Here is a 17,664-nt window from a genome sequence, read left to right on the forward strand (position 1 = left end):
AAACAAATGCACGAGGACTTAAATTCAAAATATTGCTTTGAGAAACAAAGTCGGTTACTTTTGAAGGAAATCTTAATCCGATAGAGCATCTATCAACCAATAAATTGTGTGTGTTTTTAAAATAAAGAATACCAGCACATGATCCCCATAGGTGGAGTGAGCGTGGCCTCCTTTGGCAGAGTGAGACCCCCATAGGTGGAGTGAGCGAGGCCTCCTTTGGCAGAGTGAGGCCCCCATAGGCCGAGTGAGCATGGCCTCCTTTGTCAGATGAGGCCCCCATAGGTGGAGTGAGCGAGGCCTCCTTTGTCAGAGTGAGGCCCACATAGGTAGAGTGAGCGTGGCCTCCTTTGTCAGAGTGAGGCCCCAATAGGTGGAGTGAGCGTGACCTCCTTTGTCAGAGTGAGGCCCCCATAGGTGGAGTGAGCGAGGCCTCCTTTGTCAGAGTGAGGCCCCCATTGGTGGAGCAAGTGAAGCCGCCTTCGGCAGAGAAAGGCCCCCACAGGGGGGGCGAGGGGCGGGCGAGCGAGGCCTCCTTTGTCAGAGTGAGGCCCCCATAGGTAGAGTGGGCAAGGCCTCTTTTAGCAGAGTGAGGCCCCCATTTATTTTATGTTAAGTTGCTGATGCAAGCAATAGATTTAGCATTTTGTAAACCTAGATCTCTATATCACGTAGGAGTTATTGCCATTAGGTAAACAATCCTAAACATTTGTCTTCTTTATGACTAGCTAATGTTATTGTTTATTAAGTAGCTTGGTAAACCGGCAACATGTGTTTCTAAAAGCAAAAACTAAACAATCTAATTCCCATACCAAAAAAAAAACAAAAGCTATTTCATGTTGATGACTTAAGATTACACTTACTAATAATATTAATAATTTGCTATCATTTTGTGGTTGTAAAATACCATATCACATATAACTTCATTTAATTATAATGTTTCATATAACTTCATGTAGTTATAAGTATTACATTTTTGAGGCAATTTTCACAAGAATCTTCACCAGTCAACCATTTGCCTTGAATACAAAGGTGCATGAAGACAGAGGCATAAAACACTCTTTTTTTAGTTGGTTAAGGGAAATAACAAAAGATTTTCTTTAGCCAGGGTTATGGGCCTTGCTACACATAATATCTGACTATCACTGTTGGTAACATATATACTAAATTTCATTTGAATATCTTGAATGGTTACAGAAGCGTGGCTCTTGTATGGATTGCTGAGACTACAACAATGCCAGCAACCATGATTGATTTTCTTCATTAAAAAACAAACAAACTTAAAATGTTCTGATTGATCAAAATAAAGAGTACTGTGCCCAGTGTCTATGTTGACAGCAGTTACCAATATCAATAATTGTCATCACAGCTCTTAAAGGGACAAGACACCAGATGATACATTTGCAAGAAAAAAAAGAAGAAAATTGTCAAAAACTGATATCAAATTGATATCGTTGTGAATAGACCCATTGAATCTTACTTCCTGATTATCACATTGCTTATGAAACATGTATCTTTCTGTGTTTTTCTTCCAATAAAAATTTACTGGCTCTCACAGTCTATCATGTTTAGCCCTGTTAATTTAAATATAAGAGTCTGTATATGCATCTGAACTTATCAAGTGACTTTGACATGCTAAAAAAACAGGCTATAAACTGAGAGACCATTATGCGTTATTCGTAAACGGGTAAACTCAGCTGAGACAGAAACAAAATATTCTTTTAATCATGTAACATGACGTATAATCAAGCTCATACTTGCTCATATTGACAATTTTAGGCATGTTCTGTGGAAATAATGTATTTGCCGATTTTGGGACCATCTGGTGTCTATTCCCTTTAAAGCTGCACTCTCACAGATTGATGGTTTTGATGCAATCTTTTATCATTGGTTTGCAGATATTTATGCAAAAAATTGCTCTTTCCAAGACAAAAAATAAAAAAGTTGTAAAAATGGTAAATCTGTGAGAGTGCAGCTTTAATAAAATGGTTAGCAACTCTTCATAACATGTTTTACAATACAACTCAGCCACTATCAATGCAAAATTGGATATGTACTTGCAGTCTCTACCAATCAAGTAGCCAGGTAACTAGATATCAGACTATGGTGAATGATTTAAACACATTTTCAGCGGTGGGTATCCAGGTAAATTTATAGGAGTATATTATGAACAATATTCTAGGGCAGGGTAATTTTACAGGTACATAGTTCAACAACATCACTAGGTCAAGAGCCATACCCAGATGTTAAATATATGTTACTGACATCTGCTGTTCAATGGTATGATCTTAAGGATATTTGTGGATAAATCAAGCTATTTGGATATATAAAAAAAAATCCAAGGTAACCTCTTTTTAGCATTTCTAGAAAAAATATTTATTTTTATAATAGATAGAAAAAACTTATACCTTCTTGTTCAATGGTATGATCTTAAGGATATTTGTGGATAAATCAAGCTATTTGGATATATAAAAAAATCCAAGGTAACCTCTTTTTAGCATTTCTAGAAAAAATATTTATTTTTATAATAGATAAAAAAAACTTATACCTTTTCTTGAAAAGAGAATTATCATTATGTTTAATAGTTATGAGAGTGAACCTATAGATATATTATCATGAATGATATTAATTTTGTAGCTCAAGAATACTCATTTTCTATGTGCCAGGATAAATTTACAAATATATTGTACAACAAGCTACATAAGTAAGAACCATATCAACATATTAAATATATCTTATTATTCTGCTGTTATGATCTCTTTGTTAGTTTTGGAAAAGTCTGTGATTTAAGTTTTGGAAAAGTCTGTGATTTAAGTTTTGGAAAAGTCTGTGATTTAAGTTTTGGAAAAGTCTGTGATTTAAGTTTTGGAAAAGTCTGTGATTTAAGATTTGGAAAAGTCTGTGATTTAAGATTTTAAGTTTTGGAAAAGTCTGTGATTTAAGTTTTGGAAAAGTCTGTGATTTAAGTTTTGGTTAAGTATTTTGATATATCAACTAGATGCTGAGGAAAACTTTTTTTATAATTTCTAGAAAATTATTTTTTTCCTGATATTTTTTTTTTAATAGCTTAAACAGTCATACAAATACATAGTCATGGTAAACCTATACCAGTTTGTCATGAATGCTATTTGTAGCCCAATATATGGCTTACCATAAAGGGGATTAAATGCACGACACTGTTAGGCTCAATCTTTAAGCATCCTGCTAAAAGCTTAAGCCTGATTCAGGGTCGTGCTAAATGTTTTTCAGTCTCATGCTAAATGATTCAGCTTTATTCTAAATCAGTGTGTGTGTATACCATGTTCTAAAATGTGTCATAAATACTATGTTGGAAGCCAATATTTCGCTTCCAAAAAAAGACTTTAAATAAAGATAACTGCCCCTGCTGAATGTTTAAGCCCATGCTGAATGTTTAAGCCCCATCCTGAACGTTACAGCCCCATGCCAAATGATTAAGCCCCATGCTTAAACCCCATGCTAAAAGTCAGTATAAAGCAATTTTATTAGCATCATGCTGAAATATCTATCATAAGACTGAAACACTTTTAGCATAATGCTAAAAGATTTAGCCTTATGATACAGTATTGTGCATTTAAGACCCTTATTGTATGCCATAGAAATATACTCAAATTCTATTGGTGAGGGTAACATTACAGGTATACAGTGCAACCATCTCACTAGATCAAGAGCCATACTTACATATGTTAAATATATTTATATTTTATTTTACTGCTTTTTTATGGTATGACCTCTTTGATATTTGTGGAAAAGGTCTGTGATTTATTGGTGAAGTGATTTGGATATATCAACTAAACTCTGAGGTACTGTTTTTTACATTTCTAGCAAATCTTTGTATTGTTTTCATCATAGAAAAATCGTTGCTATTTTCTTCTGTTTAATAAGCTCAAAGATTTATGGTCATGCTGAAATCACTGGTTTACTAAATGACTTCACAAAACAAACTTTAATAAGCTCAATGAGTGTAAAATGCAAAATGTATCACATAGACAGATAAATAATATTATTTGCTGTAAAACCATTTGTATTACCATTATCGTAGAAAATCTGGTCAAGTTGTTTAAAATACAATGGAAGCCAACAAATTTCACAATACACAACTATTCATCAATATTAACATCTCACTAACTTTCATTAACAAAAAAACAACTGCAGAAAAGGTACCGTAGTCTTAAGTATCAAATGATGCTAAAAAAAAATCTTGAAAAATATAATTCAGCAAGTATTTTGTAACTTAAGTTATGGTAATGTAATAAAATCACTTATAATATGAATTTATGAGAGAAATACTGTTTTGTATAAAAGTTGACTTTTTGAGGACAGAAATGCTGTTTTACATAATATGATCAATTCCAGCCATGTGGATCGGTAACAGGTTGTTTGAAATTGCTCCAGAGCAAATTAAATGACATTTTCCACAGCATTAAACCAGAAAATGAATGTTTTGATCCATGTATTTGAGGAATGTTACATTGCATGGTGATTTTATTCAAGGCCTTAACATCTATTGATGGATTTTGTATAGGTGATATTGTATGTTTAGGCCAGTCACAGTTTAAGCTAAGTAAACATGTAAATGACGGTCAGTCAATAAAAGCTGACCACAAGTAATTGAATACTCACAAGTGGACAGTTACCTCAGCAAATACGCAAAGTAGTACAGGAACGTTGTAGATTGAGTTAGGTATGTACATGTATTCAAGATATCGTACTTTATAGCCTCTTCATTTTGTAAAATTTATGATACACCATAAATTCTCTTTTTCTATCATTAAAATGGATTATTTTTTTTCAGCACAGGGATTTAAATATCAAAGGGAGATAATCCTGTTCAAAGGACATCAAAGGACTTTAAAGCTTTAAACTGAAAGGGCATCAAAAGGGACAACTTCTTGTGTGAAAAAAAACCCCAGGTTAGACAATAGAAAAGTATACGAACAGTTTTTCATTTAAAGTGACCTCTCAATAAAACCCAAGACAACTAGAAAATATCAACAAATCTCCAGAAAACGCAACACAACTATGGGTAGTGGTGAAGGTCAAGGAGAGGGTCAAGGTCGCGGTGGTGGACTGTGCCCGGGACTTCTTTGGGGTTTTGTGTGGTTTCTAATCCTCATTTTCCTGGGATGGCCAATTGGATTTTTTGTAGCATGGTGGTACATTTTCCTGCTGCCGTTTTCAGCTTGTATTGAGCCGCTCAAAGGAGCATGCGAGGCTCTACTCAAAGTTGTACAGTTGCCGTTAACATGTGCAGAAAATATGGTGGCAATGAAACCACTATGTGGTTAAGTGTGTGTGCTTGTTATAGAACATATTATGTTTGTTATCATTTGTATCACATTGTTCAGCAGCTTAATTCCATAGTTTATGTACACCGAATAATGTGCCTTAACAAATGCATTAAAATTTATATATTTTGGCGCTTTTTTAAGTGGGGAATTTGTTAACACAACGCTATTAATCGAAAAAAGGCTTTTTATTTGTACACAAATCATTTTTGTTTTGATCATTAAAGTCAAATAAACATAAGCATGCATTAAAATAACAATAATAAATTTGCATCAGCCCAGATAGTGCCACTTTCTGAGGAAACTTTGTGTTCATAACATCAAGATGAAATAATGGCATTCCTAATTTTAAGTTATTGCAGAATAAGCAGTAAAGGGAATTATCTTAATTGAAAGGAATTAAATATAGTACTAATTTGATGTATAGGCACGAACTGAATATCGAAGGTAATTACAGTATGCATGTACAAGCATTCTAATAAGTGTACAATATTATACTTGCTCACATCTGTTTCAAATATCAGAAAACCTGCATCATGAATACTTTTAGAATATAGTTATATACCTGTACAGTGTATTTTGTTTATTTATTTCATTTTATTCTAAACTGCAGCTGTTTCATTATCATTTTGTCGCGAGGTGTCAGATTGATATGTTATGTCATATTCAGATTGTGAAAATGAAGGTATGCCATTATCAAGGGTGTAACTGATAAATAATATGAATATAAATAGTTTCACAATTCTTGGATACCATTGGTAGCTTGTCAAACAAAAAATTATATGACGTCAGCACAAAATGTAAAAACATGAGTACAACGTTATCTTGTAATAATTGGAAACCATATATTGAACTACCCACGTATTTAACATGTTCTCTAGTGGTGATATGAAATTCAAATATTCAGACACCGAATAAATTTGCCTAATCAGTGACATTCTCATAAAACTTGTCAAGTGGAATGTTTTAAAAAGATTAAAACATAAATCATTTTTAACAAGTCTGTTGAACTGTAAATTAATAAAAAGTGCCTATTGCCATTATAATTGTCACTGATTTAGAGATTGAAAGTGATATAAGTGAGTTTTAATTTATATGTACCCTACATGCCAATATTGACATATGGTAAATATGGCTCTGTTCAGACGACGTAACAATAGCAAACAAAAGCATGGAGGCAGTACAATTGATATGAATATCGAATGCACATGTATGTAAGTCAGGATGTATTTTTAAACATTGGGTATTTACAAAGTATGTGTACAGTGGCCAATGACAACTTGATTTGCTGCTGAGCTGATGTATTTTGGAAGTTGGCAAGTAAACTTTCACTGACATATGATTGGTCAATATGTAAGAATGCAGAATGAAGACATTTTAGCCTTATTTCATAAGCATACAACTAAGCTCATCAAAGGGGCTAGAAACAAGATGATACATTGCAAGAGAAAAAGAAAACGGTCAAAAACTTACATAAAATTGACATCATTGTGTACAACACATTAAATCTTACTTACTGATGTGCGCTGACATGCATCTTTCGCAGTTTTTGCACATTTTCCCAATTCAAAAGTTACTACAGTTGTCTACCACATAAATCCCAGTAAGCTTAAAAATAGCTAATTATGAAATAAAATGTTCAGTATAATATAAGGAATATAACACACCACTGACGGCCATATGACATTATAAGAACAGGCCAGTCAGCCAATGAAGGTGTATATGGACCAAGGCGTTAGCCGAGGTCCGTTCACATTCGGGGGATGACTGGCCGGTAATTATAAAGCCATATGGCCGGAAGTCGTGTGTTATATTCCTGTTAAAAATCATCATTACTGGAAGGTTACACAAGAAATATTTCTTTGTGTCAATATTTCAAAATCTGGCAATCAGTTTCTGACAAGATTTTACTTTAAATTTTACCTATAAACAAAATGAGCCAAACACTGAAACAGCTCTTGAGGCCATGTTAGTTAACAACAGTGTTGGGAATCGGTTCCAGTTTGACTATCAATAATCAGTTTCACTCAAAACCGATTATCAATATCGATAGTACAATCGGTTTTTGACAATTCCTTAATTGTAGTTTAATTCTTGTAATAACTTGTAATCCTTATATCATGTGTATGGTATGTATGAAGTAATTTAGTGTTGTTGTTGCTTTCAGCCATATTGTGAACGATAACAACTGAACACCAAATAAATAAATTAACTCAAATAAAATAATGGCAGTTTTACACCAAAAGCAAATAACTAGAGGAAGAAGAAATTGAACCGATGATCGATTATGAAAAAACACAACCGAATGTTGCTTTTTTTTTAGACCCAACCAATCAATTTCCAATTATAATTGATCATTGGAACATCACTAGTTAACAAAAGATAACAACTTTGATAGAGGCTCACATAAGGAACAAGTCTGCTATTATTATCTTCAAATAAGGTAATAAATTACTGACAGCTTATAGCTTTTCTGCAGTTGTAGATAAGAAAAGAAAAATATGTTCATAATACATATCAAATGAGTATTTCTCACCTCGCGACCTTTGGCCTCAATCAGCTGTTGTACGGAGGCCTGGAACCCTCCAATCATATCATGTGAGCCATCACTGTCCCAGTCATACACATCAAACTGGAAATACAAATAAACAAGAGATGTTTGTCAAACATTATGCCCCCCCCCCCCCCCCTGAGCGCCATGTTGTCAGGATTATATGGACAATTGAATGAAATATGCATGGACCGAAATGACAGCTGATTTGTTGCCGTTAAGGCAGTTTTAAGATTATGACCATTAAAGTGTGAGGATAGAGTGTGTTATGACCTGCATGACCTTTGACTCTATGAACTCAAAATCCAGAGTCATCAGCTGGTCACCAGAAACCTAATTGTCAAGTTCGAGGGCCATGGGTGCAGGCATTGTCAAGTTATCACACAGACAAGTTTTTTTCGTTCAAGGTCACTGTGACCTTGACCTTTGACCCAATGACCCCTTAAATCATAAGGGGTCATCTACAAGTCAGATGCAACTCCAAGTCAAGTTTGAAGGCCATGGGTTCAGGCATTGTTGAGTTATCACTCGGCCAACCTTTTACCATTCAAGATCTTGAACCTTGACCTTTGGCTCTATGAATCCTAAAATCAATAAGGGTGATCTACTGGTCAGGCTTAACATCCATGTCAAGTTTAATGATCATAAGTTCAGGCATTGTTGAGATATCAGTGGGAGAAGATTTGTTAACTTTTTTGCGTTAAAGGTTACTGTGACATTGACCTTGGTCTGATGACCCCCAAAGTCGATAGGGGTCATCTACTGGGCAGGCCCAACCTTCATGTCAAGTTTGATGACCATAGGTCCAGGAATTGTCGAGTTCGCTTTCAAGGTCACTGTGACCTTGACCTTTGACCCCTAAAATCAATAGGAGTCATCTACTGGTCAGGCCCAACCTCCATGTCAAGTTTGAGGGCCATGGGTGCAGGCATTGTTGAGTTATCACTCAGACAACCTTTTATCATTCAAGGTCACTGTGACCTTGACCTTTGGCCCAATGACCCCTAAAATCAATAGGGACCATCTTCTGGCCAGGCCCAACCTCCAAGTCAAGTTTGAGCGTCATGGGTGCAGGCATTGTTGAGTTATCACTCTAATAACCTTTTACCATTCCAGGTCACTGTGACCTTGACCTTTAGCCCAATGACCCCTTAAATCAATAGGGACCATCTTCTGGCCAGGCCCAACCTCCAAGGCAATTTTGAGGGCCATGGGTGCAGGCATTGTTGAGTTATCACTCGGACAACCTTTTACCATTCCAGGTCACTGTGACCTTGACCTTTGGCCAGATGACCCCCAAAAACCATAGGGGTCATCTCCTGGTCAGGCCAATTCTCTGAGTCAAGTTTGAGGGCAATGGGTGCAGGCATTGTCGAGTTATCACTCGGACAACCTTTTACCATTCAAGGTGACTGTGACCTTGACCTTTGGCCAGATGACCCCCAAAAACAAAAGGGGTCATGTACTGGTCAGGCCCAATTCCAAGTCAAGTTTGAGGGCCATGGGTGCAGGCATTGTCAAGTTACCACACAGAAAACCTTTAACCATTCAAGGTGACTGTGACCTTGACCTTTGGCCCGATGACCCCCAAAAACAAAAGAGGTCTTCTACTGGTCAGGCCCAAGCTCCAATTCAATTATGAGGGCCATGGGTGCAGGCATTGTTGAATAATCACTCGGACAACCTTTTACCATTCAAGGTCACTGTGACCTTGACCTTTGGCCCGATGACCCCCAAAAACAATAGGGGTCATCTACTGGTCAGGCCCAACCTCCAAGTCAAGTTTGAGGGCCATGGGTGCCGGCATTGTTGAGTTATCACTCGGACAACCTTTTATCATTCAAGGTCACTGTGAACTTGACCTTTGACCCGATGAGCCCCAAAAACAATAGGGGTCAGCTACTGGTCAGCCCCAACCTCCAAGTCAAGTTTGAGGGCCATGGGTGCAGGCATTGTCAAGTTATCACTCGGACGACCTTTTACCATTCAAGGTCACTGTGACCTTGACCTTTGGCCTGATGACCCCCCAAAACAATAGGGGTCATCTACTGATCAGGCCCAACCTCCATGTCAAGTTTGAGGGCCATGGGTGAGTTACCACTCGGACAACCTTTAAAATTATTTTACCATTAAAGGTCACTGTGACCTTGACCTTTGACCCGATGACCCCCAAAATCAATGGGGTCATCTACTGGTCAGGCCCAACCATCATGTGAAGTTTGATGACCATATGTCCAGGAATTATTGAGTTATCACTCAGACAAGCTTTGGTCTACCGACGGACCGACCAACCGACCGACCGACATGCCTGTGCAAAGCAATATACCCATCTTCTTCAAGGGTGGGCATAATTACAAAGTATGAAAAGGTTGTATTTTCAAAATGATTATTAGCTAATATACACGCCGTATTCATGTCCAGAGGCTTGGAAGAGTCTGATAAGGAGTATATGCAGTTGGATTTTTACAAGAGCAACGCGATGGATAATCAAAATCCCATGTCTTACAATCATCTTTACTTCATGCCTAATCATCTGTGAAAGTTTGAAGGGAAAATCCTCCCTCATACTGGCGGAGGGAAAGCCAATGCTTGTCTTGTTGTTGTTGTTTTTCAGTTCAACGATAGGCATAAGAATAATTAAAACCTGAGAGTTATGGAAATGTGTATGAAGTTTCATATGAATATCTTAAATTCTTTTTTGAGATGTGGCCAAGGTTAAAAACAACTGGACTTCAATGAAGTCAAAACCAAGTCTGTTACAATACCATGACTTTTTTCTCTCCGAAAAACATACATGAAAGCTAAAATTTTATATCTGACTAAAAAATTCTGTGAACAAGAAACACCTGACCAGCATGCAAACCATCACAATTTTTTGAGACATGGGCTTACCTTGATGGGCTGGTTCTTGTCCCCACTACAGAGGGTGTGGACGGACACCTGGAACGGGCGCCAGCGGGGATTCAGGTTGTTTTTCACCACCTGGTAATATACAAGGGAAATAACTGTTACAGTATGGAGAAAATAGTGGATAGAGTAAATGATACAATCAGCAACCTTTGTAATCAGGGTAAAAAGTTAAAATTTAAAATAATTATAAAAAAAAAACCACTTGTAATGAAACAGGTTTCACCATTACAACTAGGAATTAAAAATCGCACAAAAACCAAAAATAATCGGAAATTATCAATGTTTTTTTTATCAATCATCGATTTCATTATCCAAAGGTGTGCAAGAAAAGGAACATTTTTTTGTTACTCAGTGAAATATAACATTGTATCTATCATTAATATCTCGTTTGCTTTGCAAATTGGTACTTGTAATAAATAAGCAAATAAATAAAAGGTATACTAATTTTCATTAATTTTTTTTTTTATTCAGTGAAAGGATAATTACTCCAAATATGCAAGGTGCTTTCAGTCTTTTGAGCAAAAGTAATCGCTTTAAATTTCTACTGAACTATTAGAAATTAAACAATAAAAGTCAGCATGTAAAATTCAAGGTGAAATATGTACATGAACTAACCTCGGTCCTGTGTACGACCTGCCAGCCGCCATCACTAGTTCTTTTCAGAATCTCCAGGTAAGGGTCAGACTTGCCCAAGAAGTCCTTGTGTTTATAAAACAATGGAATACAATTCATTCAGGAATCAGAAAATTTATAATTATGAAAAAACAATGCAAAGAGCAGGTTTCGATAAAGACTTGCAAACCCTTTTTAGCTTTCAAAAATAAAGACAAAAACTGCCATCCTCCTCCATTTGTCTCATTTGGCAAAAACGAATGCATATAACTTCAAAATTATTATATTTTATTACAGCAACAGTGACGCACAGCTTTTCGACCCCGTGTGTTGTCACTGGTAACATTTTTACTCTATACCTTGTTCTCCAGTTTCCGTGCCGTGAACGTACACATCACCATCTCCCCTCCCTCTTTCACCTCCTCCGAACGGATCTGAAATAGAAGTTGGCCATCACTTAATTATAATATCAATCAGCTTTTACGAAACAACTCTCACTATGATGTGAATCAAGTCATGACTTACCTTATTATGAGCGTTCAGCTCCTGGGTTTATACAGTTCCACGGGAACTGTTAATTAACAGCTATATATCACAAATATATGGTAGGTAAAGAAGACTCATTAAAGCTTTTTTTGTCTCTGCATAATTTATTTACTGTATAAGCTTAACAAAATATTTTGAGCAAAGAAATATCATTATCAGTGATCCCACTGATGATTATGATGCTTAAGGATACTTCTGATGCTAAATAGATCAAAATAAAAAGAAATAGATCTGTCACATATTTTTATAAGTCATCAATACAATAGGGTTACTAAACTGCGTTTTGACGTCCAAAAGACATTCCAGATAAAATTGCAGTACTAATAACCCTTATTTGTATACGTGACTATTTAAATATCTTCAAAGGCACATGCTTTCACAATAAATATCATTTAAATGACTATCTTGTTTTACAATGTCATTTTGACATCATGCAATGATACTTGTTATGACGTGATGTCAACAGAATGGAACACAGCTGTATTGCACTGAAGTGGAATACAGACTACCATAATTTGCGATATATATTGCATGTGGATTTATGATAAGTATATAATACAATAGAGTTATTAGTAATGCGTTTTGATCTGGGAGGTTGTATTCGACTCGAGTGTTTTTTGCAGATTTGGATTTCACGAGGCGTAAGTCCCTGGTTAGATGACTTAAAAGCCACATGTTTTCATAATAAATGTCCTTTTAATGTAGCACTATTTTGTTTTATGACGTCATTTAAACATCGCGCAACGATACTTGTTATGACGTGATGTCACAAGAGTGAAATACAGCTGTATTGCACTGGAGTGGAATACAGACTACCTTATTTTGTGATATGTATTGTGTGTGGATTTATGATGTGTATATAATAAACATAGATATAAAGTTCATGACAGGAACAAAGTGGTTACTTACAATTATTTTGCTGTCTCCCATGTTTTTGCCATGTTTATCCAACAGCGGTTGCAGGAAAGGTCGTCCAGCCACAATCTGCCACAATATACAGGCAAATAATTAAACCTAGTTTATACTATTTAAATAAGTATACATGAATTGAGAAGAGCATAATAACCAGTATGATACGCTTTACAGCATATTGGGTACTTGCCATGGGGATCGCACTTCACCATCTGGTGGGCTGGCTTAAAGCAGGCATTTTGGTGAGCATAAGAGAATATTAATCATAATTAAGAATTGATTCTATTAAGTTTTAACTAGTCCATTATTACGAAAAGTCCAAGTCAACTCAAAAATCAAAACTACAATTCTTGTTTTTAATAAAACAGTCTTACTATCAGAGCATTTTGGTGACAGGGCTTTTTCTGCCCATTTTGGGAAAAAGACCCTAGACATTTTGGGAAATTTTGCGTCGTGAAAATGCGGAAATTGGGAAATTTTACAGTGAAAAGAAAAAGCTGTCTAGTCTCTTGTGAATTAGAAAATGATTTAATATTAGTTTATTTTCTCTTTAAAAGACCCACAATGGCTGAAATATCAATCCTTGGGGTGTAAATATCTATTTCAATAAATCATGACAGATATTTCATATCTCTGAATGTGATGAAAATCAATGATTTCTGAGTTCAAGTACCAAAAAAACTTCACATCACGTAATTTATTAGAATGTTGAAAATAAACCAGTACAGGTATAAAGAATTTCTAAAGATTGGGAAAAATATCTTATATTTTGCTTTGGGAATGGGTCCGATAGTCGGACCCGTGGGTACTATAGAAAAAGCCCTGGGTGAACATTTCTAAACTTATTACAAGTTGAAGAAATTGTTGCTACTGTATTTTTATCAGCTAGCTGTTTCTTCATCATATCAAAAAAAAATATTCATAAAAAAAGAAGCATAATTTTTTTACAAAGTTAAAAAGTATCTACGATCTTAAGCATGTTACACCAATGTCACAGTCATTTTATTTATAATCACTGACGCTATGATCTTGTATTCACCACTTAGTCATAGTAACTTATATTTCATTTTTGTGGTTCATAATACAACACATACATGTACCGGTATATGAGCTATTTAAGAGTTTATAAAGGTCTGCCCACACCCATTGGGTTGACCTCACCATGTGTCCCATCATGACTTTAAATGTAGTCAATTTCATATAAGGCCACAGTTAGAAGTGATTAATAAATAAGTTACATAGTAAGAGGGTATTTATACCTGACCAAGTGAGCACTCAATCTGCCCCAGGAAGTCATCGTCCCCGAGCTGTGGTGTGGAGTTGTCGAGGTCGTACACGGAGATCTTCACTTTCTGAACCTGTTCGAACATGTAGTCCACTGTGAAACACTTGGCAAAGTCCGGGTCCAGGCAGTTCTGTACATTCTCAGTTCTTCCCACCTGGAATATTAAAGAAATGAGGTTTTGAGCATTTTAAGTACCGGTAACTGCACACATTGATCGATAAACTCGCCAATACCTATAACAATACAATATCATACATTTTTAAAACTCATTACATTGTAAATGAAATGATATATTGTTAGAATTGTAAACTATTTCATAATCCATGACCCATTTACATAGCTTTTTTTACATATTACTCTGTGGGTTTGGAATATTTTCATTAAGTCAATTGACAACTTTGAGTTATACACAATCCTATATGACAATTACATATAAATCTGATCAGTGACTGTACTTAATGCATGTTTATATCGTAGTACATTTAGAAGCATGAAAAATTTATTATTCATGACCTTCTTTTATATCAGTGATTACATCTAAAATGAGCAATGCAAGCAAATACAGATGCTAAAATTGCCAAACAAAGGACCTACATTTGTAACTCTACATTAATCAAAGCCAGAGTAATGGGCTGTTGTTCACATAAAAAAATTGCATACTGTCAATGGTATAACGTGTACTAAGGTTCATGTAAAATCTAACAAACAAGAGCTGTCGTAAGACAGCGCGCTCGACTTCACCGCTTTGACTTAGAAGTGAATACAATAACAATGTAATATTACCAAGTTTGGTCTATTTATGTCAAACCTAACTAAAATTATTCAATACATAAGGTGACTTTGATGCTGCCCTCCCACCACCCGAAAAATGACGCAAGTCATTCAAATAACTTGATATCCCATTCTGAAAATGTGGTAAAGAATATACAAATATGCCTTAAGATATTAAAATAAAATAAAAAATATAAAAAATCAAGGGCCATATAGTATAGCCCTCCTTGTTTTCCCTTGGTAAAAAACTGGTTAAGAATGTAAAAATGTGCCTGTCAAAAGAAATTAATTTAATTTGTATTTAGGGTATAGAAAGGTATAGAAGTTTTTTTTATTAAAATCCCAACTTGCCCTTAACTTTTACTTGCCTAAAACTTTAACCTAAGTCAATCAGGGGTCATAACTTGTATTAATGATATGGAGTTATGTAACCTCATTGGGTGTTGGTCCTGAACAATTGTGTGAAGTATTAAGTCAATTGAATGAAGGGTATAGAAGTTATTAATAAATATCCCAACCTGCCCTAAAACTTTAACCTAAGTTCCATAGTAAATCAGGGGCCATAATTTGTATAAAAGATAATATGGAGTTATCTAACCTCATTATGTGATGGCTCTGAACAACTGTGTGAAGTATTAAGTCAATTGAATGAATGGTATTGGAGTTTTAAGTGAAAAACCCAACTTGCCCTAAAACTTTAACCTGACCTAAAACTTTAACCTAAGTCAATCAGGGGCCATAACTTGTATTAAGGATATGGATTTATGTAACCTCATTGGGTGTTGGTCCTGAACAATTGTGTGAAGTATTAAGTCAATTGAATGAAGGGTATAGAAGTTATTAATAAATATCCCAACCTGCCCTAAAACTTTAACCTAAGTTCCATAGTAAATCAGGGGCCATAGTTTGTATAAAAGATAATATGGAGTTATCTAACCTCATAATGTGATGGCTCTGAACAACTGTGTGAAGTATTAAGTCAATTGAATGAATGGTATTGGAGTTTTAAGTGAAAAACCCAACTTGCCCTAAAACTTTAACATGCCCTAAAACTTTAACCTAAGTCAATCAGGGGCCATTAAGTTGTATTAAGGATATGGAGTTATGTAACCTCATTGTGTGATGGTCCTGAACAACTGTGTGAAGTATTAAGTCAATTGAACAAGGGTATAGAAGTTATTTATAAATATCTCAACCTGCCCTAAAACTTTAACCTAAGTTTGATAGTCAATCAGGGGCCATAGTATAGCCCACCTATTCTTCGAATAGTCGAGCTAAAAATGTTGATATCATTGTCAAGGTTTAAGTTTGAACTTAAAGAAAATGCTGATGCATTAATAATTTAATATATATAACACCAATGCTAAGATGACATTACCTAAAAATTTTCCTTAGAAAAAGCCTGACCGAAATATATTGAAATCAAACCACGAACAGTGATTTTTTTATGCAATTTAGTGCATTATAAAGGCTGAAAACTGTCCATTTTCCCAAAATTTTATAATTTTTTCCCAATTTCAAAAATGCATATTACAGTCATGATTAAAAAAGCAATGAATTCTTGAAATATAAACAAAATCTTGACAAGACTTACTCTTTCACAGTATAATGTATGCATTAACAAGAGCTGTCACAGTATGTGATGAATGCCCCCGAATGTGACATTGACCTATGAACAAGGTCAGTACATGAAAAGTTGATCTTGCCTTTATGTGTCAAATACATATGGCAAGTTATTTTAAACTTCCTCTAAACATAAAAAAATACCACCCATACTTGACAACCTACACTGTTATGTCCTTATATTCAGAATTCCCTTGTGAATAAACACTTAGTGTATCTTTCTCCTTAGAGGTAGGGACATGGGTCTTGCACAGGACACGTCGTCTTCGTATGTGGAACACATGTAGCAAGTTATTTTAAAATCTGTCCTTACAAGGGAAAGTTACAGCCCGGACACGACAACCTATACCCTATGTCCTTGTATGCAGCACTCCATTGTAAATAAACACTAAGTGTGACCTTGACCTTTGAGGTAGGGACACGGGTCATGCACGCGACACGTCGTCTTGGTATGTGGAACACATGTGGCAAGTTATTTTAAAATCTGTCCATACAAGGGAAAGTTACAGCCCAGACACGACAACCTATACTGTATGTCCTTATATGCAGCACTCCATTGTGAATAAACACTATGTGTGACCTTGACCTTTGAGGTAGGGACACAGGTCTTTCACGCGACACGTCGTCTTGGTATGTGGAACACATGCGGCAAGTTATTTTAAAATCTGTCCATACAAGAGAAAGTTACAGCCCAGACACGACAACCTATACTCTATGTCCTTATATGCAGCACTCCATTGTGAATAAACACTAAGTGTGACCTTGACCTTTGAGGTAGGGACACGGGTTTTGCACGCGACACGTCATCTTGGTATATGGAACACATGTGGCAAGTTATTTTAAAATCTGTCCATACAAGGGAAAGTTACAGCCCGGACACGACAACCTATACTCTATGTCCTTATATGCAGCACTCCATTGTAAATAAACACAAAGTGTGACCTTGACCTTTGAGGTAGGGACACGGGTCTTGCACGTGACACGTCGTCTTGGTATGTGGAACACATGTGGCAAGTTATTTTAAAATCTGTCCATACAAGAGAAAGTAACAGCCCGGACACGACAACCTATACTCTATGTCCTTATATGCATCACTCCATTGTGAATAAACACTTAGTGTGACCTTGACCTTTGAGGTAGGGACACGGGTT

The 17,664-nt window shown here is 35.8% G+C and overlaps 1 protein-coding gene and 1 long non-coding RNA gene across 4 annotated transcripts in view; one reads left to right on the forward strand and one right to left on the reverse strand.

Annotated features, from left to right (window-relative positions):
* Positions 1-17,664, reverse strand: part of LOC128242818 (copine-3-like) — a 34,690-nt gene that overhangs the window by 12,229 nt on the left and 4,797 nt on the right. For all 3 annotated transcript variants that reach the window (XM_052960162.1, XM_052960163.1, XM_052960161.1), the window contains exons 3-8: positions 14,094-14,273; positions 12,832-12,906; positions 11,736-11,810; positions 11,380-11,463; positions 10,747-10,836; positions 7,840-7,935 (exon numbers count right to left, since the gene is read on the reverse strand). In XM_052960162.1, coding sequence (XP_052816122.1) covers positions 7,840-7,935; positions 10,747-10,836; positions 11,380-11,463; positions 11,736-11,810; positions 12,832-12,906; positions 14,094-14,273 — 600 coding nt within the window. The remainder of the gene's footprint in view (positions 1-7,839; positions 7,936-10,746; positions 10,837-11,379; positions 11,464-11,735; positions 11,811-12,831; positions 12,907-14,093; positions 14,274-17,664) is intronic.
* LOC128242820 (uncharacterized) lies at positions 3,563-6,047 on the forward strand. Its single transcript, XR_008262720.1, has 2 exons — positions 3,563-3,818; positions 4,811-6,047. It is a non-coding gene; the product is annotated as an uncharacterized LOC128242820 (long non-coding RNA).

Source organism: Mya arenaria, chromosome 8 (genome assembly GCF_026914265.1).
Source record: "Mya arenaria isolate MELC-2E11 chromosome 8, ASM2691426v1".
Lineage (NCBI taxonomy): Eukaryota > Metazoa > Mollusca > Bivalvia > Myida > Myidae > Mya > Mya arenaria.